The sequence below is a fragment of the Gouania willdenowi genome, chromosome 14, assembly GCF_900634775.1.
Source record: "Gouania willdenowi chromosome 14, fGouWil2.1, whole genome shotgun sequence".
NCBI lineage: Eukaryota > Metazoa > Chordata > Actinopteri > Blenniiformes > Gobiesocidae > Gouania > Gouania willdenowi.
In genome coordinates this window covers 10,198,514-10,224,513 of record NC_041057.1, presented here as the reverse complement: position 1 = coordinate 10,224,513, position 26,000 = coordinate 10,198,514, and the positions used below count along the sequence as shown (strand labels likewise).

General features: G+C 36.5%; 2 protein-coding genes across 2 annotated transcripts; both read right to left on the bottom strand.

Moving 5' to 3' along the window:
• Positions 1–155: 155 nt before the first annotated feature.
• rnf14 (ring finger protein 14) lies at positions 156–10,479 on the bottom strand. Its single transcript, XM_028466412.1, has 9 exons — positions 10,391–10,479; positions 8,963–9,121; positions 6,970–7,100; positions 6,680–6,866; positions 4,475–4,851; positions 2,798–3,026; positions 2,501–2,673; positions 1,297–1,427; positions 156–437 (listed from the first exon to the last, which is right to left on the bottom strand). The coding sequence occupies exons 2-9, from the start codon at positions 9,111–9,113 to the stop codon at positions 374–376; spliced, it is 1,443 nt and encodes a 480-aa protein (XP_028322213.1). The 5' UTR covers positions 9,114–9,121; positions 10,391–10,479; the 3' UTR covers positions 156–373.
• Positions 10,480–12,738: 2,259 nt separating this feature from the next.
• Positions 12,739–25,798, bottom strand: hspa4a (heat shock protein 4a). Its single transcript, XM_028466411.1, has 19 exons — positions 25,448–25,798; positions 23,896–23,953; positions 23,640–23,780; positions 22,580–22,702; positions 21,499–21,598; positions 21,155–21,288; positions 20,070–20,314; positions 19,782–19,858; positions 19,424–19,575; positions 18,513–18,619; positions 18,033–18,166; positions 17,536–17,714; positions 17,058–17,141; positions 15,721–15,876; positions 15,322–15,447; positions 14,803–14,910; positions 14,599–14,718; positions 14,370–14,531; positions 12,739–13,600 (listed from the first exon to the last, which is right to left on the bottom strand). The coding sequence occupies exons 1-19, from the start codon at positions 25,552–25,554 to the stop codon at positions 13,397–13,399; spliced, it is 2,517 nt and encodes an 838-aa protein (XP_028322212.1). The 5' UTR covers positions 25,555–25,798; the 3' UTR covers positions 12,739–13,396.
• Between the last annotated feature and the right edge of the window lie 202 nt (positions 25,799–26,000).

Sequence of the window (26,000 nt, the reverse complement as noted above, 5' to 3'; positions counted from 1 at the left end):
ATCAAAATATAACCATTTGTATGCACGAAAAACAGTCATTCTTTTAACAAGTCTAGCGGAACCTAGCAGTGAAACAAAAAGGATATTTTTGGTACGAATTTCTTATTTAAAACTTAAAAGCATGAACAACTAAATAAGATCTAAGTGCCTTATGATAATAAAGATGTTTTAAATTATTGTGAACGTTTCGTTTTTTTAGTGTTTTTTTTTTTTTTTTTAACCTTTAAGTCATAATTCTTTTGCTACACAGCCGCCTGTTAGAGTGAATGCTGAGTCATCTTTGGAGGGGTCTGTTTATCCATGCAGGTGTTGTGTTAATGTGAGATAAAGTGCATTTGAATGGAGCGTCCGACAATGAAGCACTGTTCTGTGTTTAGTCCTCCTCATCACTCCAGAAGGCATCTTCGTCATCATTCATGTCTACACCATGGAAAAGACTGAAACAGAGTGGGGGAATTAATAATCATAAAATTAGATATGAAAATAATACATTTGAATTAAATTAGGGCTGAGGAAAAAAATTATAAAAAGTATGTGTATGCTCAGCGCCAAATATCCACAGGTATCTGGATATTATTATCTGATCCTGATTATTCACACTTTAAAGCAGTGTTTTTCAACCTTGGGGTAGTGACCCCATGTGGAGTCGCTTGGAATTTAAATGGGGTTGCATGAAATGTCTTGTAATTGATTAAAAAATACAGATTGAAATTAAATTTTTTTAAATTATTCTTTTTCATATAGAAAACAATATCAAACAACTGTATTCTATACTTTCACTTTCTCAAAGATAAATCAAGGTCAAATAAAATGTAAACAAGTCAGACTTCTTCCTACTACTTTTATGAATATGTAAATGTACTTTATATATGATGTTCCTTTTATTTTATATGTATTGTTTTTGGTTTTAAATGTTCAAAAACAAATTAATCAAATCAAATATAAAGAAATAAAAATAGATTAAAAAATAAATAAAAAAGTGTTTGTAACACAGCATAACCAAAAACTAATTCTAGAGAAAAAATGTCAAATTATCAGAAATTTCTCATGTAAAAATGGGGTCACGACCCAAAAAAGGTTCAGAACCACTGCTTTAAAAGGCTTGGGAGAAATTTCTCTCAGTCAATTACGGACTGAGAAGTTAATTTTTTTAACTTTATGTTGAATGTCCTTCCTGACACAACCCTCTGCATTGATCCATGTTCAGGACCCTTAAGGCTGCATTAAATGATATTAACAATGTAATAATAAATAAAATAACATCAGACTGACTAATAAAACTGAAAAAGATCTCACCTGTTGTAGCAGGGTGATTGTGGGCTGTTGAAGTGGCTGTAAGGGTTAACTTTGCTGAGGACGGCCATGCACAGCCAACAGAAGTACTGCTTGCAAGAGGTGCACGTCATCTTGTTGCAGCCGTCGACTTTCTGCAAAAAGAATCAAAAACATATCATCACCAATAGAAATCAAAACAATTTACATAAAAAAAGCCTCCACTTGGATAAGTCGCCGTTTATTTTTTGTAATTGTTTTTATAAACTCTTGTTATTGTAATAACATTTACTCTTTAGTCATGTGTTTTTTTGTCTTGTTTGTTTTTAATTTTTCTCTTGTTTCCTTTCTCTCCCCACATCACCTTTTTGTGATACATGCTTGCTTAATTTTGCATTATATGGGTTGGTTATAGTTTCAGTTTTTTATTGCCTGTATTGTTTAAAAGATAATGAATGTGTCTCTTGCTTGTTGTCTTTAAATTTAAAAATAATAAAGATATCTTAAAAAAAAAAAGCACTGCTGCACTGGGCTGAACAGGTGTAGGAGATAAAATAAATTAATGTTCTGTGACATTTTAAGACACATCATCAGTAAGTATAAGAAAGAAGAGCAACCATTTTGCCTAGGACAGCAATAATATATAACACGTATATAATGGTATAACATATATTAATACTTAATTAAAAAAAAAGGTATATATTGTAATAGAGAATATTATTGATTTCTATATTGCCACTCTAAATTTAATTGATGAAATTTGTGTCATCAATATGAAATAGTATAATATTAATCTTATGTACATGTCATGTCATGTACATTCATGTATGTATATATATGTGTGTAAGTATGTTAATTTGTTTGATGTGCATGTAAAACTTGTGCAGAATATATACTGAATGTGTATTGTAAAAATAGTAATATTAGTTTGTGTGTGTGTGTGTGTGTGTGTGTGTGTGTGTGTGTGTGTGTGTGTGTGTGTGTGTGTGTGTGTGTGTGTGTGTGTGTGTGTGTGTGTGTGTGTGTGTGTGTGTGTGTGTGTGTGTGAGATATAGTCTAAAGAGCCTTGTTTTTTATTATTAATGGGGTAGGTGTGTGTGTATAAGCTTTTGCTTCAACCTACACCCTTTGGGCTGATTAGTTACAACTGAGTGTTGTTTGTTCTGTTTTTGTTTTTTTGAAGACTGACAAACGAAAATTCAATTCAACTCAAATGCAAAACATGAACCTGAATATTGGTTCCACAGCGTGGGCAGAGCTTGCAGTTCTCACTGAGCCAGTCTACGCTGAACGACTCCTCCACCGCCTTCTGGATCACTCTTTTCCCAAAGCGCTGCTCCATGAACTTCTGACCCGCAGGTGTGGCCGACAAGTACTCGTCCCTCAGCTGACGCAAATCGTCTTTGGAGCAAAAGACAAGACAGAATTAACGATGACTAACGCGAATCACAGCTGATTGGTAGATCCTGATGTTTTGTTAGAGTTGGCTCCTGTCTGTTCTCACAGTGAGGTTCTAACGTATTACCTGTCTGTATTTTACAGTGTGAAACTCCGTGATAGCCCATCTTGCACAGGGTGCAGAAAGCGTACTGGCAGGCGGAGCAAATGCCCATGGTTGTGTCCGGCTCCACCATGACAGCGGTGCCACAGAACTGACGAGGGCAGTAGACCACGTCGGCCATGAGGTCCAACGTGGACTGGAGCAGTAGTCGGTCGTATCGTGCAAACAGGTCCTCATCCACCAGCTCTTTCACCTCAACAAAAAAGTCGGTGAGAACAGAGCCAAAGAAAGAAAAAAAAGGATATAAACCATTACCAAGTGGCAGCATCACAGAGATTAATGCAGGGGTGTCAAACTATCATTCAGGGACCAAATACAGAGAAGTTTGATCTAAAGTGGGCCACAGATTGGGCCAATAGGTGAAGAAAAGGAGCAATTTTAACACTATTGTGTCCTTGTTTGCACTTCCAGCCTATAAATGACATGTAAGGTATATAAGGCACCGACAATATCCGAGCATTAAATGACAGACATCTGTCCCTGCACAATCTACATTTCAACATTCTGGGTTTTGTGACTAATTTCTACTTTATTTGGCAAAATATTGAGGAATATTTGGAGGAAAATTGCAGGATTTTAGAAAAATTTTGATTTCTTTCAACAAAGACTAGAAATGACTTCCATCATCCGATATAAGCTTTGGTAAACTGTGAGCCATGTTAATTTGTGTATGTGGGGGGGTGGGGGGATATTTCTCCAACAGAAATGATTGGTACTTTACACAAAGACTCATGTTCCGTCTGTAATTTTTAAGTTTTTCCTTTGGGCCGAATTGAATGCACTAAAGCAGTGTTTCTCAAAGTTTTTTGACGAAAGTTCCCCTTTCTCTCACTTTTGAATGCAAGTGCCCCCTTTGTCAGACTACCACATTTTGCTCAGAATACTTTGAAAAAACATCAATAGAGCATAATTATGGAATGAATGAGCGTCAACACACATTTTAAAGAATCTCATTTTGTAAATAAGTGGAATGAAACTACTTGTTGCCATTTGAATAATTTTTTTTTTTTTTTTACAGTTTATCATTTCCGATCTTCTCCCTCCTGATGTGGGACCAACACTCACCTTCATATTTTCAGTTCATGTTCTAACAACAATAATTTATATCATCATTTTATGTGTTTTCTCTGTCATTTTTCATCAGTTCTTTTTATTAATCAGTATAATTTTCTCTTATTTTGTGTGTTTTTGTTGTCGTTTGGTTGTTTTCTATGTTGTTTTGTATGTTTCTCTGTTATTTGTGTGTATTTTGTAGAGATCTTGTGTATATCACATTTAGTGCATCTTTGTTGGTGTTTTGGGTGTTGCTAGTAATAGTAAGTATTTTTCTCTCTTAGTGCATGTGTTTTTGGTGTCATTTTGTGTATTTTGTTATTGTTTGCCTTTTATTATTCAGAAAGTTTTTCTCTTATTTTGTATGTTTTTGTGAGTTGCCTGTAATATTTAGTATGATTATCATTTTAAACATGAACCCCCATATTTCAATGCTTTCATTTGTTAATTTTCCTCTCTCTCTCTCAAGTACCCCCTGTAGTGCCATTGTGTACCCCTATTTGAGAAACACTGCTCTAAAGAGCTGGATATGGCCCCTGGGCCTTGAGATTGACACATGTGGATTAATGTGTATAATTTGACATTTACCTGTAGTTGTGTGGCCAAAGAGCTACATTTGGGCTCGGGGCAGTTAAGGCACTGAACGTTGCCGTCCCGTATTTGGATCTGGAAGTACTCGGTCATGCAGGCCTTGCAGTAAACGTGTTGGCACTCTTTAAAGCAGAGGCAGTTGGAGCCCAGCTTCTCTGCAAAGCAGATGGCACAGCTGAACACTTTGCTGTCAAACACCTTCTGCCGCTGCACTTCATCAAAGTCCAGGAGCTGAGGTAGGAGGTCGGCACGTGGGTCCATCAGGAGGACGGTCCGCGGGTCGGGCTGAGAACACGAGAGCTTCTCTTCACACTTTTCATTCGTTATGTCCTTTATCATCTCCTCTGGTTTCTCAAAGGGACATGAAGGCAGAGCTGCATCAGAAGAGACATATTTTTACAACTTTTTTTTGGATGTTTAGTTATCATTTTTTTCCAACCTAAGTTAACATCACAAACTTTATTATACAGACTTAGAAAAGAAGCTTTAAACGCTACCAGAGGTCGTTTTAATGGATTACAAGTACTCACGTTACTGTAATTGAGTTGCTTTTATGGGTACTTGTACTTTTTTGGAGTATATTTCTAAATCAGTCATTTTACTTGTACTTAAGTGTGTTCTAAAATAAGTAATTTATTACATTTGTAGGCCCAATCGTTACTCAGTAAATTATTATTATTTTTGTTTTTAAATAATCAACAGACATTGTGAAACTACAAAAAATGAAATGACCAGAAAACAATCAAATGCATCACATCATAGCGACTAACCAGATTAAATGTAATGCACAGCATCATAACAGACGCAAAACTCTAAAACTATACGATACTTAGAGCCTGAGAATTGTATTTATTAGGGCGGGCTGCCAGACTCAAAACACCACTCACTTTCTTCTTCTTCTTGTGTACACTAGTTAAAATCGCTACTCCTCTGTTATTCGTGAACGGATCGGGCTGAAATTTGGTAAATATAATCTATGGATGTGTAGACATCAACCCTTGGAGCCCGATTTTCGATTTGGGGCCCAGGGAGGCACGAAGGGCCCCTCCCCCAAAAAAAACAAAAGTCGATTTCTCATTTATTTGCGAGTCAATATTACGACGGTTGATGATACCAAATCATTGGCACATACCAATATATAAATGAGGCCCATTACGCCGTTCGTGGCACGGGGACGCCAGGGGGACCCCGGGGCCCCATTTGTCAAATGACTACTCTGTTAGTTCTTGTTAGATCGGAATGCAGTTTGGTATGAATACTCTATGAATGAATATGATGAGACACTCAGAGCCCTTTTGTTGAAATGGGGTAGTTGGACAGGGGGGCCCACACCCCATTTTCGGTCATTTCCAAATTTATGGGAACAAAGTCGTGTGATATATCATTTCAAAGGTAATTCAACGTAGATTACGATTATGCCTCACACAATTTCTTTAGGGGCCCGGGGGCCCACCACCCCTTTTAGGCAATTTCCATTAAAGTCATTTTCTCATTTATTTGAGAGTCAAATATTGCAACAGTTGGTTGTAACGAATCAATGACACATACCAATATATGAATGGAGTCCATTTCTCCGTATGTACCACGGGAACACCAGGGGGCCTCATTTTTTTAAATGACTACTCCTGCTCATTGAATCGGGCTGTAATTTGACATGGATATTCTATGAGCGGATGTCAAGAGCCTCTCAGAGACCTTTTTGAAAAGGGGAGGGACCATAGTCGTGTGATATATAGTTTCAAAGGTAATTCATCATAGATTGCAATTTTACGTCGCACAATTTCATTTGATTTACTTGGTGGAACCTAGTCATTTCACTGAATTCTCGGGAACATGGTACGTGCTAATCGGCGGGGAGACGTTCCGCGGACTCGGCCATAGTTCATCAGAACTTGTTTTGAATTGAATTTATTTAAAAAATAATTGTCTTGTCCTTCAGATGCCTTTTTGGAAAATAAATTAAGTTCCAATTGTTCAAGATTTGGTCTCTTCCTTTTTAAGTTTATACATGAAATGTTTACTGTATGCAAGGGAACCGTGGCAAGATTACTTTGAGCACTATTTAACTGAGCTACTTTTTACGTGTGTTTGAGTATTTTTAAATACAAATTACTTGAAATGGAGTAGAATTTCAATGAAGTAACAGTACTTCTACTTGAGTAGGATATATCAGTCCTCTTTACACCTCTGAGCGCTACACACCTGTGGCTGCAGAGTCTGTTTTCCTTCGCTCGGCTCCTTTGCTGCCCATGCGAATAACTTCAAGTGGAGACTGGATACCCAAAAAATCCAGAACCTCTTCTTTGAGGAATTGGCTCCATGTGAAAAGAATCACACAGCCTTGGTTTTCCTCCCACAGTTCATCCAAACGTCGACACAAAGCACTCATCTGAAGAGATCAAACAACATCAGAGAAGCAAATAAACTGAGTTGTTTATTGAACTGCTTTGCAGACGAGAAACGGAAACAATTCTGTGTGAAAAGATGTTTACTTGTGTTCTCGTCATCCATTTGGAGCTGAGAGTGAAGGCCGGTGGAGATGAGGATGGATAGTCAGCAGGAAGCTCAAAGTTGAGCACCAAAGGAGGTAAAAAACTGACATTATATTCAGTTTTCATCTCACCTACAAATACACAAAGTCTGTTAGCACAACTAAAGAAGAGCCGATAAAAATGTATTTACAGTATAGTTTCAATCATCAGTCATTTCAGCACTCATTTCCAACTTTTTAGTTTATCGTAATTTACCCCACACAGGTATTTACCAGGGCTGGGGTCAATTATAATTGTAATCGTGTAATTGATCATTAATTACAATGATGGTGTAATTATAATTGGAATTTTAAAAATCTGTTGCGTAATCGTAATTAAATTTTAATTGACTTTTATATAATCAACTTTGTAATTGCCATGAAAATTCTATAAAAATTGTCAATTATAATTTCATACAAAACTGGGGAACCATGTTACAGTTCTACACATGTGTAGTTAACAATTATTAAAATATGTTTCATATCAACTTTTCCCACATTTTACCATTTATAAAAATAAAATCCAGGGATACGCTGACACAAAAAAGGCTCAGACAGCCACACCAAATATTAAAAAATATATTTTCATTGATTAGAATGCCTAACAAGATAACCAACAGATAGGAAAGAAATCAGATGATATATATATATATATATTTTTTTTTTTTTTATGTATTTTACAGTGGATTTAAGAACCATTATCATGAGAGATGCTAACAGAAAGCTAACCCAAAAGGAAGGTTAACTTTTGTGGGCTTATTTTTTTCAGTTTCAGTAATTGTGATTAATTGTAATTTAACTTCAGTAATTGAGAAAATGATTGTAATAGACTTTCAAGGAGAAATTATCATGTTATTTATTTCAGGCTCAGTAATTGTGATTAATTGTAATTGAATTTCAGTAATAAAGACTTTCTGAGGATAAAAAATAATTGGAATTTAAATATAATTGGAAAAAAGGGAAGTCACTGTAATCGGAATTGAATTGTAATTGAAAATGGGTAATTAAAGACTTAATTGTAACTGAAATATGTAATTGACCCCAACCCCTGGTATCTACACATTTCTGCCCGACTCTATCGAACAACAACCCTTGCATATTCACAAATGGTGCAAAGTTTTAGCCCTTTTACTTTTGTTTGATTATCGGTCTTTTTAGTGGAAGGAAAATTCTATGGTTAAAGCTGTAAAAAAAAAAAAAAAAAAAAAAAAAAAACTTGCTGAAACAGCAACAAAAGAGCAGATTTAGAGGTCAGCGTGTCAATTCATTTAAAGAACAACAGTTGCATAGGTGTCAAAAACCGACCTTTGGACTTAAAGAGACCATTGAGGTAAAAACAAACATACCCTTTGAGTAAATGTCTGATTTTCTGACGCAAGAACGATGTACAGAGGGCAAGGTCGTAAAGAAAAAAGAAAAAAATGGAAAAATAATCTACAGAAATGACTTTCTGTGAGCTTTTATTATTTTATTAAATATTTTTGAAAATAGATTTCTTGTTTTACTATCATTATAATAGAGTTTTTCTGCCTCTTTTCACACTTTCTGTTAGGGACAGAAGAAAAAAAAAATGCTGCCACTGACAAAAACCTGGTGCTGAGTCTGAGCTGTTGCTTATTAGCCCCGCTTAAAAACCTAAAAAACTGGTTTATTACCTTGTAAATAGAATACTTACTCTTTATTGTATTTGTTTATGTTTATTGCACTGTTTCTAGTATGGAGGCTTGTGTAAATGTATGATTGTATGCTGGTGTATGAGTGAAATCCATTGTATTTACCTGAATTTATATATTTTATATTTAATCAAACCATCCTAAATCTGTAGCAGCTACCCCTGATGCTCCAACCATTTATTATTATTATAAATGGCTTGTTCATGTGTAAAAAAAAAAAAGAATACAAAATATATATTCCTGCTTTGTTTTTCCCCCGAAAATACTCTCTGACAACTGTACCTTTGGTTACTACTTTAAAATCTGGAGGAAGCTCCAGACAGAATCGAATCTCTCCCCCCTGGGCCGACTCAGCCTGGTTGAACTCGTCCTCATCGTAGATACTTGCCAAAGCAAGTAACTCATCCTCCTGGGCTTCCTTATCCTCCGACATTTACATTCCTGCAAAAATAGAAAAATCCAAGTTGTCAGTCCATTAACGCAGCAGTTTAACAGAGAGCTTGTAGTGCCATAAAACTGACTGTGTACAAGTATTAAAGTTTGCAGAGATAGCACCTTCTTTTGATTAAAAAAAGAAGAAAAAAAAGCAGCAAACCTAATAATGCAAAAAGACAAGAACTGTTTTAGAGACAACTAAGAAATATAACCACAAACACCTGAAACTATTGTAATCCCTTTTAAAATACTGCTAGTTTTGCATCTGATGATATGCAGTCATGGACGAAAGTATTGGCACGCCTGGAATTATTTCAGAAATTACACCATCTCTCCCAGAGATAATTGCAATTACAAATGTTTTTGGTATACCCCCGTTTAGCTCCTTTATAAGTATTGAAAGAACACAAAAAAGGAGAAGAAAAAAAGCCAAAATGTACATAATTTTACACAAAATTAAAAAAAAAAAAAAAAAATGGAGAAAAAAAAAAAGCTTTTTTCTTCTGCTTTTTTGTTTTCTAAAGCATATAAAGGAAACAAACAGGTGTATACCAAAAACATTTGTAAATGCTACTATTTCTGGGAGAAATGGTGTACATTCTGAAAAAAATCAGTGTTGTCAATGCTTTCGTCCATGACAAATGCCTTCAATTATTTTCAGTTTTAATATACTTTATTTTATTTATTTTTTTGTATTGCACTCAACTATAAGTTGTTAATCTGTAGTTTTCTTCATTTCAGTTGGGGTTTTAATTTCAAAAGACATTTTTGAAAGACAATCACTTCAATAAACCAGTTTACACATCGATTGACAATCGCTTGGCAATAATATAGACGGTAGAATAAAACTGCACAGAAAACAAGAACACTAATAAACAAACAAAACCCATAGATTCACATATAAATGCTAATTTAAGGTGTTAGGAATCAATTAGCATGGACATAAGTATCTTAAACACCTCAAATTTAACAAATAAGTCAAAGGTAGAGCACATTTTAACGTTTGTTATTACGTAAAGATAGTTATTTGAATTAGACTAGTAGGTACTTTAATATGTAAAAGGTTTATTTGAGAAACTTTAAACCAGTTACCCAACCAGCTAACAGATGCTAGCTATGTAGCTTAGCAGGGGCGGCTGATATAAACACAGACAATTGTTACAAAAGGACCGCAGACTTGCTTTCTGTTTCGGGAAAAACACAGCCAAATACGTTCAAACTGGGTTTAATAAATTTTGTGGCACGACAGTCCAGTAACATGTTGTTTTTCTTTACCTTATAATCCAAACCCAAGAGTTGTTGACTCTTCTTCCTCTCTGAAAAACTCACGTCAGAAACCATTGGCTTTGCACCACAGCGCCACCCACAGGCCCTCATTGAAAAGTACAAACAAAAAACCTCATATAGGTTTTAGATTTTTATTTTATTTTATTGTAATTCAATTATTTATAACTACTACTTTTTAAACCTTTACCAGGGTAATTTGTTGTTTGTATGGTTCATATTTTTTTATGTAATTTCTTACCAATGAGGTTTTAATATAAGGCTGTTTCCGCCACTAAAAAAATGTGTAAAATCACCATGACAAGTCATAATTTTGAGAAAGAGAGTAACAATTATGAGAAAATTATTTAAAACGTAAATTTGCAAAGAAACATACACAAATGTGACGGAATCATTTTGCATTAAAGACTCATTTATGTAATTCCACTATTTTCTACACTATACCATGTGTTGAATTCTAAGAAATGAATAAACAGCCAAAATAGGAGTTTTCAATGAATTATTATCCAAAGTGTAATGAAGAATGGTAACAGTGTCGGTAGACTGCTGCAAATGCTTAGTTTGTATCTCATAATTCTGACTTTCTTTCTCATAATTCTGACTTGCAGTAGTGATTTTTATTATTTTTTTAGTGCCGTAAACAGATTTCCATAGGTTATTGATCCAGTAGTGAGCTCTATCCTACACTTTGGGACAAGTTTTATTTTGTAAGTATGAGAAGGGAAAATTGATTTTCTGCAAACTTAATCATCCTACTGGTGCAAATAACGTTACCTGTGGGTTTTTTCCCAACTTTCTCTTTTAAACTTTTATTTAAATTTGTTTTTCTGTTCAACATATCAAAAGATTGCCAGTTAAAAGTATTAATAAACTGCAAATTGCGAGGGAAAATTGGCAAAAAATCTTCAGTTTTCAAATCTTTTGAAAAAATATGGCTCTCATTTCATCTTCAGTCAGATTACATTATTGTAATTCCCTGATCAGAATCAGAATCACGATCAGAATCGGAATCAGAAAAAAAAAAACTTTACTTAGAAAGGCAAAGAGCGGCATATGAAGAAAATGAAAGAAACAATAATAATAAAAGAAAACAACACGAATAATAACAATTATACACACCCACGCAGAAAACAAGGAGGTTGCAAGGTAAACTGAATAACAAGGTGCAAATGAATAATAAGGTGCCAAATGCTTATTTAAAAATAAAAATGATAACAATGAATACAAATAAAGTATATATACATGTGTAAACAGATTTTTTTAGGACAGTGGCAAACCAGCTATCAGATACTCTGAGTAATGGTTAAAAAATAAATCAATCAATCAATAAGAAAGAGTGATTATAGCAAGCCTTTAGTGTTCAACACCTTTGGGGACAAATGTCACCCTCCTTCTTTGGGTCTAAGGATGTGAACAAAGCGTGAGATGAGTCACTGAAAATGCGACGAGCTAGGCCACATGTCTGCTCTTCAGGTTGTGGGTAGGAAGTCCAATAATCCTCGAACACACCTTAACAATGTTGTGCAGGCAGTTTCTCTCCTGTAGGTTGATGGAGTGATAGCAGCAGCAGATGGAGAAAGTTAAAACACTTAGGATTAATGAATAGTAAAATGTCAGTAAGATGTTCTTACTGACAGAAAAGGAGTCAAGTTTCCTGAGAAGATACATCCTCTGGTGACACTTCCTGGGGGAGAACTTCAGCTGGTTGTCGAGGATGGAACCCAAGTATTTATATTCCTCAGCAGTCTCGACAGGAGAACCATGGATCATGGTGGGGACAGCTGCAGCCAGTTCTCTACGGCTGTTGGAGGGGGTCACCACCATCTCCTTGGTTTTACTGATGTTCAACATCATACCACTCTACAAACTGCTGCAGAGCAGGTTCGTGATGCAGGGAGGAACCAGACAGGAGAACCGCATCATCAGCAAACTTCACCAGGTGACAATACGGTTGCGTGGACCTGTACTCATCAGTGTACAGAATGAAGAGCAGTGGGGACAGTACACCACTCTGAGGGGTGGTGAGGAGATCGCAAAGACTATTAGCTTTAACGTGACAGGTTTGAGCTGAACTGACATGCTTGAATTTAAAAAATATATGTATATAAATTAAGTTCAGTTGGTTTAGTTTTAAACTAAATGGCACTGAGAGAGCAAGATAAAGTATTTGTGACAGTTCTGGCAACTAGCAGACAGCTAAATGTGTCATTTACCTAGTCAAGTATGTAGAATATTTAATACACCCCGATGTCAGATATAAAACTTATAATTATGGTTAAACAGTGTCTGATACTTGATAAGAAAATCAACTTTCTGAAATAAAGTAAAACACTACCAAGACAGTTTTCCCCCAACATTTATTTGTTACTTTATTGGTGATGAGGAAACAAAGTCAGCCCCTGAAGAATACTTAGTTGAACCCACATTCAAATGGCTTGAGTAGAAAAAAAACAATACAAGGCTACCAGAGAACAACAAACATACTGCTGCTTTTTGAATGAAAGAAGCCAAACATTGAAATTCTGTAACTATTATTTAGTTTGAACATACGCATAATCATAAAGACTTATCGCTTCCACTTCCACTAAAAACATGGGACTTGAGCAGTTTCAGTCTCTGTGGTAGGAAAACAAATGCATCATTCTTTGTGAACTATTTGGGAAAACCTACTACTCCTCTTTAGCTCATCACTAGTCTTCTTTTTAGACAATTCTTCAAATATGACGTTTGTAGCTTAAACCTGCTAAGGAGAAGCTGAATATAACAATCATTAGCATATTAGCCACCAAAGCTGCACAGAAAAAGTCATTTTTTTTCCCCCTTGCTCATTCACTTATGTCCTTCAGAGTTCCATTCCATAGACATAGAACATAATTGTTGTTGTCAAAGAAAAGAAGAAGTGGCATGCCACAGAGGCTGAGTGAAGAGTATTAACTAGGGAGGCTGTTGTCTGCGTCTTCAGAAGTGGAAGGAAACTCAGAGAAGAGTCTCATTGTTTTAGTCAATGTCCATCTCTGGGAGTTTGTTCTCCGACGTTTCCTGTTCAGTCCCAGCAGCTGCTTTTTTTTTTGCTGGGTCGGACTGTTGGTTCTCTGTATCGCCCTGTCCGTTCACTGGCCCGTTCTCCATCTTCTCTTCTTTCGGTGGCTCCACTTTGGGTTTGGATTTTGACACCACTGGGTTGCAAGATGAATAAAGTTCCTAAACAATGGAGAGAATAATGTTAAAATGATAACCTCGCACTGGAATTAAATGATTAATTTTTTTTTTTTTTTACTTAATCTTTAGTAATATAATCACATTACATTCAAATAGTTGAGATATTTATTTATTAGCCTTTATTTAGTCAGGAGAAACACATTGAGATTAATAATCTTTTTGACAAGTGTGTCCTGGCAGCAGTACATAAAACAAGTTTACAGTATCAAAATAATACAAAAATGTTAAGACAAGTACAGTGACAGATAGGATACAAATGAAATAATAAACCAGTGCTTCCCCCACCCTTTTTTGGATCATGACCCCATTTTAATATCACAAATTTCTGGCGACCCCAAAGACTTTATTTTTCTTTCTATAATTAGTTTTGATCACTTGTTATACTGTGTTACAAACATTGAGTAGCCAGGATTAGTGATTAAAAAATAGTTTTCATTACATCATCATTTATTATATTATTTTATGAATTATATTTTTATATATTATTATATTTAAAATGTATGTTTGAGAAAGTGAAAATATATAATACAGTTGTTTAAGATTGTGTGTTGTGTTTTGATTTTGAAGATAATAAAACTTTTTCAATATATTAAACTATTAATAGCAAACAATCAATCACTAGACATGTCTGGCAACCCCATTTAAATTCCAGGTGACCCCACATGGGGTCATGACCCCAAGGTTGAATAACACTGTCCGAAACACGAGTTAATCTTTTAGTTCTTTTTGTAATTGTGAGGTCATGTTCTACCTTTGTCTTGGCCTGGATCTCGCTGACTTTGACCACTGGGTCCAGGGTGAGGTCCCGATTGTTCTGCTGGTTCATCATGTTGTTCATCCATCCCATGGCATCGTTAACCTGCTTCTCCACACGCACCATGTCCAACTCCTCCAGGTGGTCGTAGAGCTCATCCTGAATGGAAACACACAAGTCAGTGCACCATCCTACGATCAGATAACCAACCATTACACATGCTAACCTTAGCCTTGTAAGCTTCTCCAATCTTCATGTACATCTGGATTTGTCTGCCAAGCTCTGCAAAAGCCTTTGGTCTCTCCACAGCCTCTGTGCATCTCTCCTGAACAGGCTGGCCAATTTTCTGTAGAAAGCAAAAGAATCCAATCTTTTAAGTCCACACAAGGCATATTTTTCACATTCGTTCTCATCATACACACACACTTACCTTGAGTTCAGCCAGTTTGTCGATGTAAACTTGTTTTTGTTGGTCCTCTCCATCCTCGTACAGCCAGTTCTCTGTGTCTTCCAGTTTTAAAGTGAAGGCATTCCGATCCTGTATAAAGGCACCAAAATTATGACAAATATTAAGATTTTAACTCCTCAACTCCTGAGCAATGCTTGAAAACACAACAGGAAATGGTTTCCTACCAAAGTGTGAATTAATTAACAATAAACTCAAAATTAGTAAGATATGTATATATAAAAAAAGTACAATTCAAAAAAGACAATATCTTGTTTTGTTTTTACAATTTCACATTTTGATCATTTTAATTAAGATCAAAATAAATAAAATACAATAACATTTATTGAGGTAAACACTAAATGTTACCTCACATAAGCTGTGAAAAAAGACAAATAGATATAGATTCTAGACAAATCTAGTGAAACACGCATACAAAACTGAAAATAAATAACCATTGAGGGTTGGAGATGGAAAAAAAAATAAATAAAAAAAATAACTTACAGCTTCATTTATAAACTTTTCCAAGGTACCATGCAGCTTGTCCCTCATGTCGTACACGTACTCCTCCACGTTGTTCTTTGCATCATTTCGCTCCTTTTCCAGCTTGTCCTGCATTATCATTTTGCCCTGAAATAGCAACCGATCAATATGTTGAAGTGTCAACAAAAAAAAAAGATTCCTTTAAAGAAATGATAGAAATATAAAATTAAAAATGTTTAAATACTAAACGTTGCATGAAAACATATTTCTGTGTTTGAATAAAAGCCCCATTAAAGACTCGCTCGTCTTTTGGGACTAAATACTGCCAAACTGGTGAGATCACACAGTGCATACAGAGTGTATGTGTGTGTGTGTGTGTGCCTGTAAGCCTGACATTCCTGGTGATTTTTAGAGCGTTACCTCATTCTCCACAAACACATTGAGTTCTTCGCTGGACAGCTGCCAGTGTAATTTGTTCTCAATGGGCAGATCCACCGTCTTCGTTTTCACTTTAGGCTTCTTGGCCTGAGGAGGCTGCTCATTCTTCTTCTCCTGTTTGCCTTCTTCTGTCGATGTCTGAAAAAACAGAGTTTCATTTACAACATGTAAAAAAGAAAAGCTACATTGGACAATAAATATATATGTCAGGTGCTTTTAAAGCTGTATTATATGTGTATCAACTCAGCAGCTCAGTGAACTCTCCATCTATTATTGGCCATGTGTTGAACTGGGAAAAGCTGGGAACAATCTCATTGCTTCACTGTACATAACAGCATGAGTGAATCTAGAAGATGAATGGATAACTTGCCAAACAACAGAGAGAGGTAGGTCTGTGTGTGTCTGCTGCACAAAGAATGTGCTTGGCTTGTTTGACTTGGGTTTTGTTTACCTTTAGGGGCGCCACCGTTTCAAGCACCTGATACCATGTGCCCCTCATTGCACACAAATAAAGTCTGACAGACAACAGAATAGTTTGTTATTTTAAAGGGGACATATTATGAAAAATCCATTTTTGCAGTCTTTTTTTTAACACAAATGAGAAAACTTGAGTGTCCAACAGCACACAAAATATGAAATAAAACCATTCAGTAATTTGTTTGTGGTCTATGTAAGTCTTACAACACAGAGAAAATTGCTCCGTTTCAAATTTTCTGAGTTTATGACGTCACAAGCGGTAGGGAAAGAAAACACCCTCCCCTCCGCTGGTAACTCCACCCATGCACTCCTCCCCCAACCTGATGAAAACTTTTGCGAAAGTCTGCCATTGTTTTTCTCGCTAGCGAAGGAGTGATGGCTACCGGTATAACTAAATACAGAACTTTCCTGCTGCCGGTGCTGTGCCTCCACAGTGAACGTACACTGTAGTGTAAGCACTATTTGTTCATGCGGAGGTGCACGGACCCTGAAGCACCGAGGCGGACTCAAAATAACAATAGCTGCTTAAACAGCCATGTGTTTTACTGTAATGTGCCGTTTTTTGACTGAAAACAAGTGTGTGAATAGCAAAAAAAAAAAATCGCTTTGGTGATCGCTGATCACCCTGTCAAAGAGTGAGACATGAAAGTCAGCGTCTATAGACACGCCCACTCATGACTATGCATAAGTAGGCCCCAAAACGGCCCAATTTCTGAACTGCTCAGAAAGTTCTGGAAAACAGGCGAGTTTGGGAAAATAAACCTCAAATACTATGTTTTTGGGGTTCTTAGAACAAATGGAGATGGATGAAGAATATCACAATATGTCCCCTTTAATACTACCTCCATTTCTTCCGACTCTGGTTTCTTGTCTGCACTTTCTCCCCCATGGAGGTTCTGATCATCCTGGTCCACCTGCATCTTGTTCTGACACATGGTAATGAAATACAGCAGAAACTAAGATTATGGAAACCATCACATGCCAGTTTACAACATAGTCCAAAGGTTTGGTGAAAAGTGAAGTGAAAAGAAAACAATATTGTAAGAAAAAACCCTTGTTAATTATGTTGCTTTCCAAAATCATTTAAAGTAGAAAAAGTTTACTGTTTTGAGTGTTTGATGTGGCTTGTGCATCGTTTGTAATGTATACACTTGTATACTAATTTTTAGCATTTTTTACTGTACATTGAAGAAGCTAAGACCTCGCATAATGGATCCCTGTGAAAATGGTGTGGCGAGATGATCTGAGTGTAGTTTGTAAGATTAAACCCAAAGAAAGTAATTCATAATGAGCACATAGTGTCTCTCATACAACACTCACTTCTTCTTTGGCCGCCTGGTTCGTCTCCATTGGCTCTTCTTCTTCTGATGTTTTTAAAACTTCCACAAGCGACGCGCTCGATATGCTGAACACTCCGTGGAGGTTGACGCGAACTTTCACCTTGACCTTTGCGCTCTCCCCAGACGCCTGAGGAACCACATTCTGGATGAGGAACTCGCCTGTAGGAACAATAAATAAGATGTTAGTATCCAACAGTGTCAAAATCAGGAAAACTTTTCTTCTCTTGTAAAAAATGTTTTTTTTTAGGAAATCTCTATTTTGAATGTGTTGCACCAATGATTAACATATCATTAGAGTTGGTTAATAATCACTGGTCTGATTTAAAATGCTGCGTTCACTTTATAATGTGCTCAAATCAAAGGTTCCCACTGAGTAGCACATTTGGCTATTTGCATTTTAAGCTCATTTTCTGAGAAATCAATTTGTTCAAGTTACATTTGCAACTAAAATATGTTTAAAAGCTTAAGCTTCTGTACCTATGGTGGTGCTGGGGTGAGGGAGATCTTTGGGACAGTTGTAGTAGGCTTCAAGAGAGAAGGGCTCCTTTCGGTAGAAGGTCAGGACTTTAGAAAAAGGAGCTGCATGGTTCTTCGGGAAAACCTCGCAATCACTGCAAGACAGATCAGTCCCAACAATGAGACGATTTAAAAACGGTAAGATACATCGTTCAGAGATAAAAAAGCATTGTTTTTAATCTACTGTCACCTACGCTACCGCCATGTTTATTATTAGGTAATTACTCTGCCAAGACATGGATAAGGCTCGGAGAACATTCCTTGTCAAAAGTGTTTCATTGCAATAATGCATAAAAACCAAACTGAGTAAGATTGGACAGTTTAATACAGAACACTATCCATAAAGGTTTAAACTGGTAATGTAACTGAAGCAAGCTCAAAATAAGACATTTCCCTTGATTCTCTTTTTACATGTGCATCAGTGAGCATCTACATTCGTACCTCAGTCCCTCCTCTGCAGCAGAATTCCATTTAAGGGAGATGGGGTAAGGGACTACGTCTGTAATGGAGAACTCTCTGACTTTGAAAGCTGGAGACAGGATAGCACACTGTGGACAAGAGCAAAAAACAAGTACTTATTGTGTTTGAAAAACAAACAAAAAAACTATTAACAAACCACAAACAAAAGCTGCAAGAATTATGAAATTCAAATATCCAAGTCTTATAAACAATTTTTCATTTGGCCATTTTTATACATTTTAGTACATGACAAAACACATTTTGTATTTTGTAATGTACTTCTAAAGAGATATGAGGTAACCTCTGGTCTTTTATTTTCTTTGACCAATTTTACCCTGCATGTAACTTTGTTTATCATGTTCTGAAAGCTTTTTCAATGTTTTAGGATTTCAAGTGTAAAGAAATTCTGTTTCTGTTAATGCAATGGTTCCCAAACCTTTTCTGTTGCGCCTCCCTTTGAAAAATAAAAAATCGGAACAAAATTTCAACAAAATGGGTCAAATGTTTTTTTAAAAAGGGTCAAAAGAGTGAATATTCTTCTTCAAAACTCATAAAATTAAATGTGTAATCACAGATTTTACAGTAATAAAAAAGTTCTTTGTAGGCAAAACATTTTTTTTTTTTAATAGATTTTATGGTCAATGACCCCAAGCCCCCTCATGCTCCCCCTGCCATGACGTCATGCCCTCCAGTTTGGGAATCGAGTTAACAAATTGTCAATGGGTGGGCTTTTTTAAATTTAAACAGCCAAATGATTTCATATATCCGAAGAATGGGGGAAAAAAATGACATCACTCCTCAGTTATTAACACATTTCCTACTCAATAATCAAAGCTGCCAGTGGTTGAGTCACTGACAAGACTCAAGTTTTAGTCGTGATCGTCGAGCCGTACCTGGAGAGCGCAGCCCCTAGCCACGGCTTCATCTGCATTCAGAGTGGTGCTCAGCTCTTTGCCGAAGAACCTGCTGATACGCTCCTTTATGGCAGGCGTTCTGGAAGCTCCACCTACAATCTCTACCGCGTAAATATCTTCTTTTTTCAGCTCTGGGTATGGCAGGATAAAGAGGGACAGATGGTTGCTTATTCAAAAATAAAATAAAATCACATTACGACATGTTTAGGAGAAATTTACACAATTTAAAAAAGGACTGGACTCAGTCAGTATCCAGTGGGAAGGACAGCATTAAAGAATAACTGAACCTTATTTATGAGACTGCACTCATGCTGGTAATAACAGCAGATGTACTCACTGGTTTGCTCCAAGACGCTGCGCAGCGGAGCCTCTACTTTGGCCAACAGGCCTGCACACAGATCCTCAAACTGACCCCTGGGTACACAGTCAAATTATTCACAGACTCAGCCTGTGCACGTGTATGCAGACACACAAAGTGAAACTGTTCACCTAAAAAACCTATTTGAAACTGTACCTAATAAACTAAAGCAGTGAGAACAAATAACAATTTATTTATTTATTTAATTATTTTTTTAGATTTAAGCATCAGGCCGTTTAATCTTTAACTCGTCCATGTGTGCCTCACCTGTTGAGATTAGAAGAAACATCCACATCATTCATGAAGCACTCGATGTTGAGAGGCAGATCAGAGGAGTTGGCGCTCATCAGCTTCTTGAGCTTCTCGCACTCTTGGTAAAGTCGCACCAGTGCTCGAGGCTTGGATTTTGCATCCAACTTGTACTTCTTTAAAAATTCTTCACAAAAATAATTAACCAGGATGTCATCAAAGTCCTTCCCTCCCAGGTCAGAGTCAAACGATGTCGCCAGGATCTGAAAAACCATGAAAAAAGCAAAGTTGCCAATTGTGACTGTCCATTAAATCCTTCAGTCTTATATGTGGCATTAAAATGTAATAATAACATACTTTATAGCTATTAAATACAAACGATTGAAGTTTGATAACTCCTTAAAACTATTACCTTTAACTATCTTTAAACACAAAAGGCCATTGTTGCTGTACAGTATTGGTCATTTTAGGGCAAGGCAAAGTTAATTGTACAGTGCATTTTATACACAAGGCAATTCAATGTGCTTTACATGACTCAAAAGTGCAACAGAAAACATTTAACAATTTAAATTGTTGCTGATGCTTGTTCATGTGGATTTTATATTTTGATACCGCTTTGAGATGACTACTGTTGTAATTTACTCTAAATAAAGTTACATTAAAAATCAACAAGAACATTAAAATCAGCAGTAAAAACATTAAATTAACAATAATATGATTAAAAATCTCCCTCTCAGTCATATATTTCAGTATGATTCTTTAAATTAAAGTTTGATTTATGTATTTAATTATTTGCTGATTGACACTGAGTCTGGTTAAGATGACATTACACATTTAAAAATGGAGTAGCTTTTAGTTAAATACTGGTAGTAATCGAAAAAGGAAAAAAAAAGTATTTTTTTTGGCTTGAAATTCATATTTAAAGATTCTTGTTAAATTCTGAGAAATAAAAATCAAAAACACATGATGCAAAACTCATTATTGTTCAATATTGAAAGTGGATTTAAAATGATGACTCAGAGGCTGCCTTTCTCTCTCTCATCTAAACACTTCCACTCTTCGCTAATACCTATGAGCACAAATAATTCATCACACAGACTCACTTTAAGCTTTCCCTTGTTGAAGGCACAAACAGACACCTGATAACCAGAGTGTCCAAGATCCACAAACACCACGTTCCTCGGCTTTTCTTCTGGAGCTGGTAGGTCCTGTTTGTAGATCCCATATGCCAAAGTCACTGTGACACATGGACACATGTTATCTTATATTTGTATCACAATATCACCATCAGAATGAACAGCATACGTACGGCCTACTCAACACTATGCAGTACATGTCTGCTATGTGACAAGTGTTATTATGGCTGACTTCTATCTCCAAGACTCATGGGAGCGATAACAGAAGCAATTCACCAGCCAAACACAAAGTTTATACCATTTCTATGTACCTGCAGTGGTCTCGTTCATTAAGCGTAGACAGTTGAGACCAGCGATTTGGGCAGCGTCTATGACGGACCTCCTCTCCACATCAGTGAAATAGCTCGGCACCTGGGAGAATAAAAGAAAAGAAAGCAGATGGAACTAAAGATAAGAGCTCTAGAATACCACTTGCACCAACGTTCCCTACACAAACACACATCCCCGCTCACAGATTCTCAAGTGAACCTTCAAATCTTAAACGGTAACTGTTATTAATCTGGAGCTTGCCCCCGACCCCCCTAGGTGTCACATGTCATCGTCGCGCAGAGGCGACAACTGGCTGCAAATTTTAGCCTTCTCCTTCTTTTTTTTTTTAAGTCTACAACTTTTTTCCTGGGCATCCCTGGTATCCCCATTGGTCCCATAAAAAAATAAATCACATGGTTGACAAGGAGTCTGGAGTCGACTGCTGTTCAGCTGAGTGCCAAAATAAAAACATCTTTGTCGTGAAGCTCAGGAACTAAATTTAGCAACAACCACATTAATAACAACATGTCATCCTTCGCCGGTGCTGATGTAAACAGTAGATTTAGACAAGGCTCTGTGAGACATCTATACTGTTACATAACAGATGCTATTAGGGAGTTCATGGGGGGGAACTAAACACTTCCCACTCTTCACCTTCAAGGTGCCAGTGAGGAAGCAAAGCTTTCAGAGAAGACATCTGGTGATGTGCGAGGGACTCAAAATGTCAAAAGAACAGGTGGCAAGACATTTATGCATCTTGTGGGCAGCTTTTAACTCGCATGGTTTTATTAAAGAAATTATGATGGAAATACTAAAAGAATGTCCTTAAAGTACTAAGAGCATCAGTGTAGGGAGGAAATGGATTTTACAGTGATTCGTGTGTCATTAGTCATTTCAAGTGCTATGCCATACCTGTAAATAAGCTTTGTGACAAAGGGGAGCCACATTGGACTAAAAATACTTTAACTTGAACTGGGCTAAAAAGGTAGAATCAATACACAGCTTTAACCAGCCTATCTGAATGGTGTTTTAGATTTTCAGCCTCCCTGATGAGACTGCTTGACTACTGAAAAGAAATCTTACTGAGATGACGCAGTCGGCCACTGGCTTCTTCAGAGCGCTCTCAGCAGTCTCCTTCAGCTTGGTCAGCAGCATCCCAGTAACCTGCTCGGTACTGAAAACTCGCTCCTCCTCCATGTACATCACCTACAATTCATGATAAAGGAGAAAAATCTTAAAGACAAGACATTTCCTTACAAAATCAGTTACATTTTTTTAAAAACATGTAATAAAAATGCTTTAGAAAGAGTGAAGCTGCTGGCAGGTTTGCTTTGATTTGACCTTTTTCTTCCCACGTCTATTCAGAGGGCTTTGATTAGCCGTCTCTGCAGGGTAGCACACTGAGTCTGTACTATACAAATAAATCTGCCGTGCCATTTTAACAATATGCCAGGTAAGTGCATGGCTTTATCATTTCTATATTTGTTAGAACAGTGAGCCGACTATAACAAAAAATATTCATATTCAACCAAGGCATAGAATAAAGCTATCATTTTTGTAACTAAAGAACGAGTAAAAAGGATAATAAAAAAACACTTAAAGTGAGGTTTAAAATAAAGAAAGATCAGAGGGGAGCTTTGATTTGAAAAGTATGAATAATTTAACGAAGATTGAAGCAGAAAGTCTTTCATCTGAGCTTGTGACACTTAACACACCATTACACAAACCAAACTGCTAGAGCGTATTTTCCAGTGAAATATACAAATGAAAATATTTTTGTTCATACTTTTAACTTTCAAATGTCAGAATTCCATGTATTTAGGGAAAAATATGCCCCAAACTACCTTATTTATTTTTGTTTTTAGGGTTTTAAAATCAAGCTTACACTTTTAAAAACTGCTAATAGACAATATTAAAAAATCTCTGTTTAGGGAAGGTATGCTAGAATTGCTATAATTTATTTGGGTTTTTAAAATATAGTTTACACATTTAAAAACAGTTAATATACAATGTTAAAAACTCATTTTAGGGAGCCTATGCTAGATTTTAAAGTTAAAAAAATTACAAAATGATTGCATGATATTTCTCCGATACTGCACAGCCTTAACTTTTAAAAAGACAATCATAAAAATATGAATCTTACTTTTATACCAGTGGATCCAGAGGGCATCGGAGCCAGGTCATACACAAGTTTAGACTTGGATGACTGGACATACGGATCTGAGAAGGCCCTGCCATGGAATCGCTTGAAGCCCTGCACAGTGTTCTTACAGTTGGTCACCACCTGGATGAAACAGGTGCCATTCAAAATAAATCAAGTTTAGTTTAACGTCATGCAGCCTGAACAAAAAAAACCCTAAATTATAACATAACTGTGACTGAAAGGAAAATTTAATTACCTGGCTCTTAGCAGCAGCTCCTATTGATCGATTTCGAGGGCCAAATGATACAAAGGACCTGAAAAACAATTAAATGTTAATTGTAATGACATACAATAATTTGAATCATTGCCATCATCCAATACCTGACCAACAGTCATTGTCGTGAATCTCTACATAATTTCACCATCTCTACAGAAAGCAATCTTCAAGGCATCAAACACCATCTTTAACAGTCCAACATAGAGTCTAACGTGGTTCTAGAATGTTGTTTAAAACGCACCTGTCATCATCCTACCCATCAAACACAGATGGTAGCAGACACGCATACAATTGTTGTCAACACAAAAGAACAGTTGTTGGTGTCAGAGAGAGGGTGAACACTACGCAAGTCTTAAAGATCATTAGTTTTGAATTGATCACACTGATCCATAAGCTGACATTCCACGATGGAGTTATGTGAAAGATAGAGGGACATAAGGATGAACTTAAATGCTATCAAACTCAAACACACACTTTTCTTATTTTGTTCAATAATTTTCCTACAAAACAAGTAGAAATGTATCTTAAATGTAACTTCTCAGCAAAAAGAGTTGAAATAGAAAATCAAAACAGTTTAAATATATTAAGGATTAAATAGGGAATCCCATTTCCGCCAGTAAAAAACAAACACGAAAAATAAAATAATAAATCTGAAGTCATAATTATGAGATAACAACTCATAATTATGACTTAAGAATAAAAAATAAACATTAGTCTACTTTTCCTTTTTTGTTTGTTTTTTTAGACTGGCAGAAATGAGCTACCATAATTAAATGTATCATTTATATGAGTAATGTCAGCAAATAAGGAAAACATTAGGAAAAGTAAAATGGGCTTCGATAATTTCATTTCATTAATTTTTATTTTGTCATGGTAAAGTTCACCATTTTTCACAAGGAACATTGAACTTCGTTACATGCTATGCCCAGAAAGAAGGAAAAATGTATCAATAGTATCTGGAAGTCAGCAAATAAATATGATATTTTAATCATTGCTAGAATATTCCATCACGTTGCTGCTGTCGTCATGGTACAGAATCAACGTGCGTCGCATTTTGTACCCAGTGCACACCGGTTGGTCAGAGCTCCAGAGAAGTTCAAACACCTCGATTGTGAATGGGTGTGAATTTTTTTAAACACCGCCTGGCTGTGTTCGAACGGGAAGACAAGATAATCATATTGAAGGAACCCGTTGCTCAGCACCTACCGTTAATGATAACTGGAGGCTTAGCTACAACCGGCTAGCTCGCCGTGGTTTAGTTATGGAGGAATTCTAGACGTTTCCATGTTCCCTGAAAACACCTCAAATGGTCAAACTAGCATCAGGTGCTACCAAACTGTTCAGTTATCCGATTTAAAACTTAATGTTATAATAAATAAGTTTAACAAAGCGTTAGTAGTCAGTAAACCTTGGTTCACGTGCATTGTGACAGACTCTGGTCAGTCTGTAACAGTAGAACAAAAACTTAAACAGTCTGCTGTTATGTTTCCCAACAGCTTAGATTGAGGAGAAGGGTTTATTGGGTACTTACGGTGTACATCTGTCGCTATATTCATTGGCGACAGTTTCGATTCCTCCGGCTCGAGCTACAGCCACATAGCAGCTTTGAAAGCCCAAGTCAAATCCCACCACTGACATCTTTACCGATACGTCTGTCTTCTAGCTTTAACGTGGTCTACAGTTTAGGGAAAGGAATACAAAAAAAGGTGGAGAAAATTCAGCAAAATACGTAAAAGTCAAGTGAAGTTGGTGCCTCTGTTAAATGTGACTTGTTGTAGTCAAAATCCAACCCGGTACCGGTGTCTCAGGTCTGAGCCAGACAAACCGTTGCAGGACAAGTGTCAGTGCCCGATCTAGATCCTGACAACGCATGCGCGTAGACTGCGTCACTTCTTCTTCATCTTTACAATTTCCGGCAGACTAGACGCATCGAAAGCGTGTTGCTGCCCTCCAAAGGTCTTGTGTTTCCCACATGTAATCCATAACTGTCTTCAGTTTACCCTTTGCTACTCCAGTTCTGTACTTTATGTTTAACTATGCTCGCAATGACCGCACCCTTTTTTGATTATTATTACAAATAAACA

Coding starts and splice junctions, on each gene's coding strand:
- hspa4a (XM_028466411.1), bottom strand. CDS start 25,554: ATGTCAGTGGTGGGATTTGACTTGGGCTTTCAAAGCTGCTATGTGGCT. Junction 23,781..23,895: donor GAGCTGCTGCTAAGAGCCAG/GTAATTAAATTT, acceptor TGTTTCATCCAG/GTGGTGACCAACTGTAAGAA. Junction 20,315..21,154: donor TCAACAAGGGAAAGCTTAAA/GTGAGTCTGTGT, acceptor ATGGTTTTTCAG/ATCCTGGCGACATCGTTTGA.
- rnf14 (XM_028466412.1), bottom strand. CDS start 9,113: ATGTCGGAGGATAAGGAAGCCCAGGAGGATGAGTTACTTGCTTTGGCA. Junction 4,852..6,679: donor AACAGACTCTGCAGCCACAG/GTGTGTAGCGCT, acceptor CTTCTGATGCAG/CTCTGCCTTCATGTCCCTTT. Junction 2,674..2,797: donor ACACTGTAAAATACAGACAG/GTAATACGTTAG, acceptor TTTGCTCCAAAG/ACGATTTGCGTCAGCTGAGG.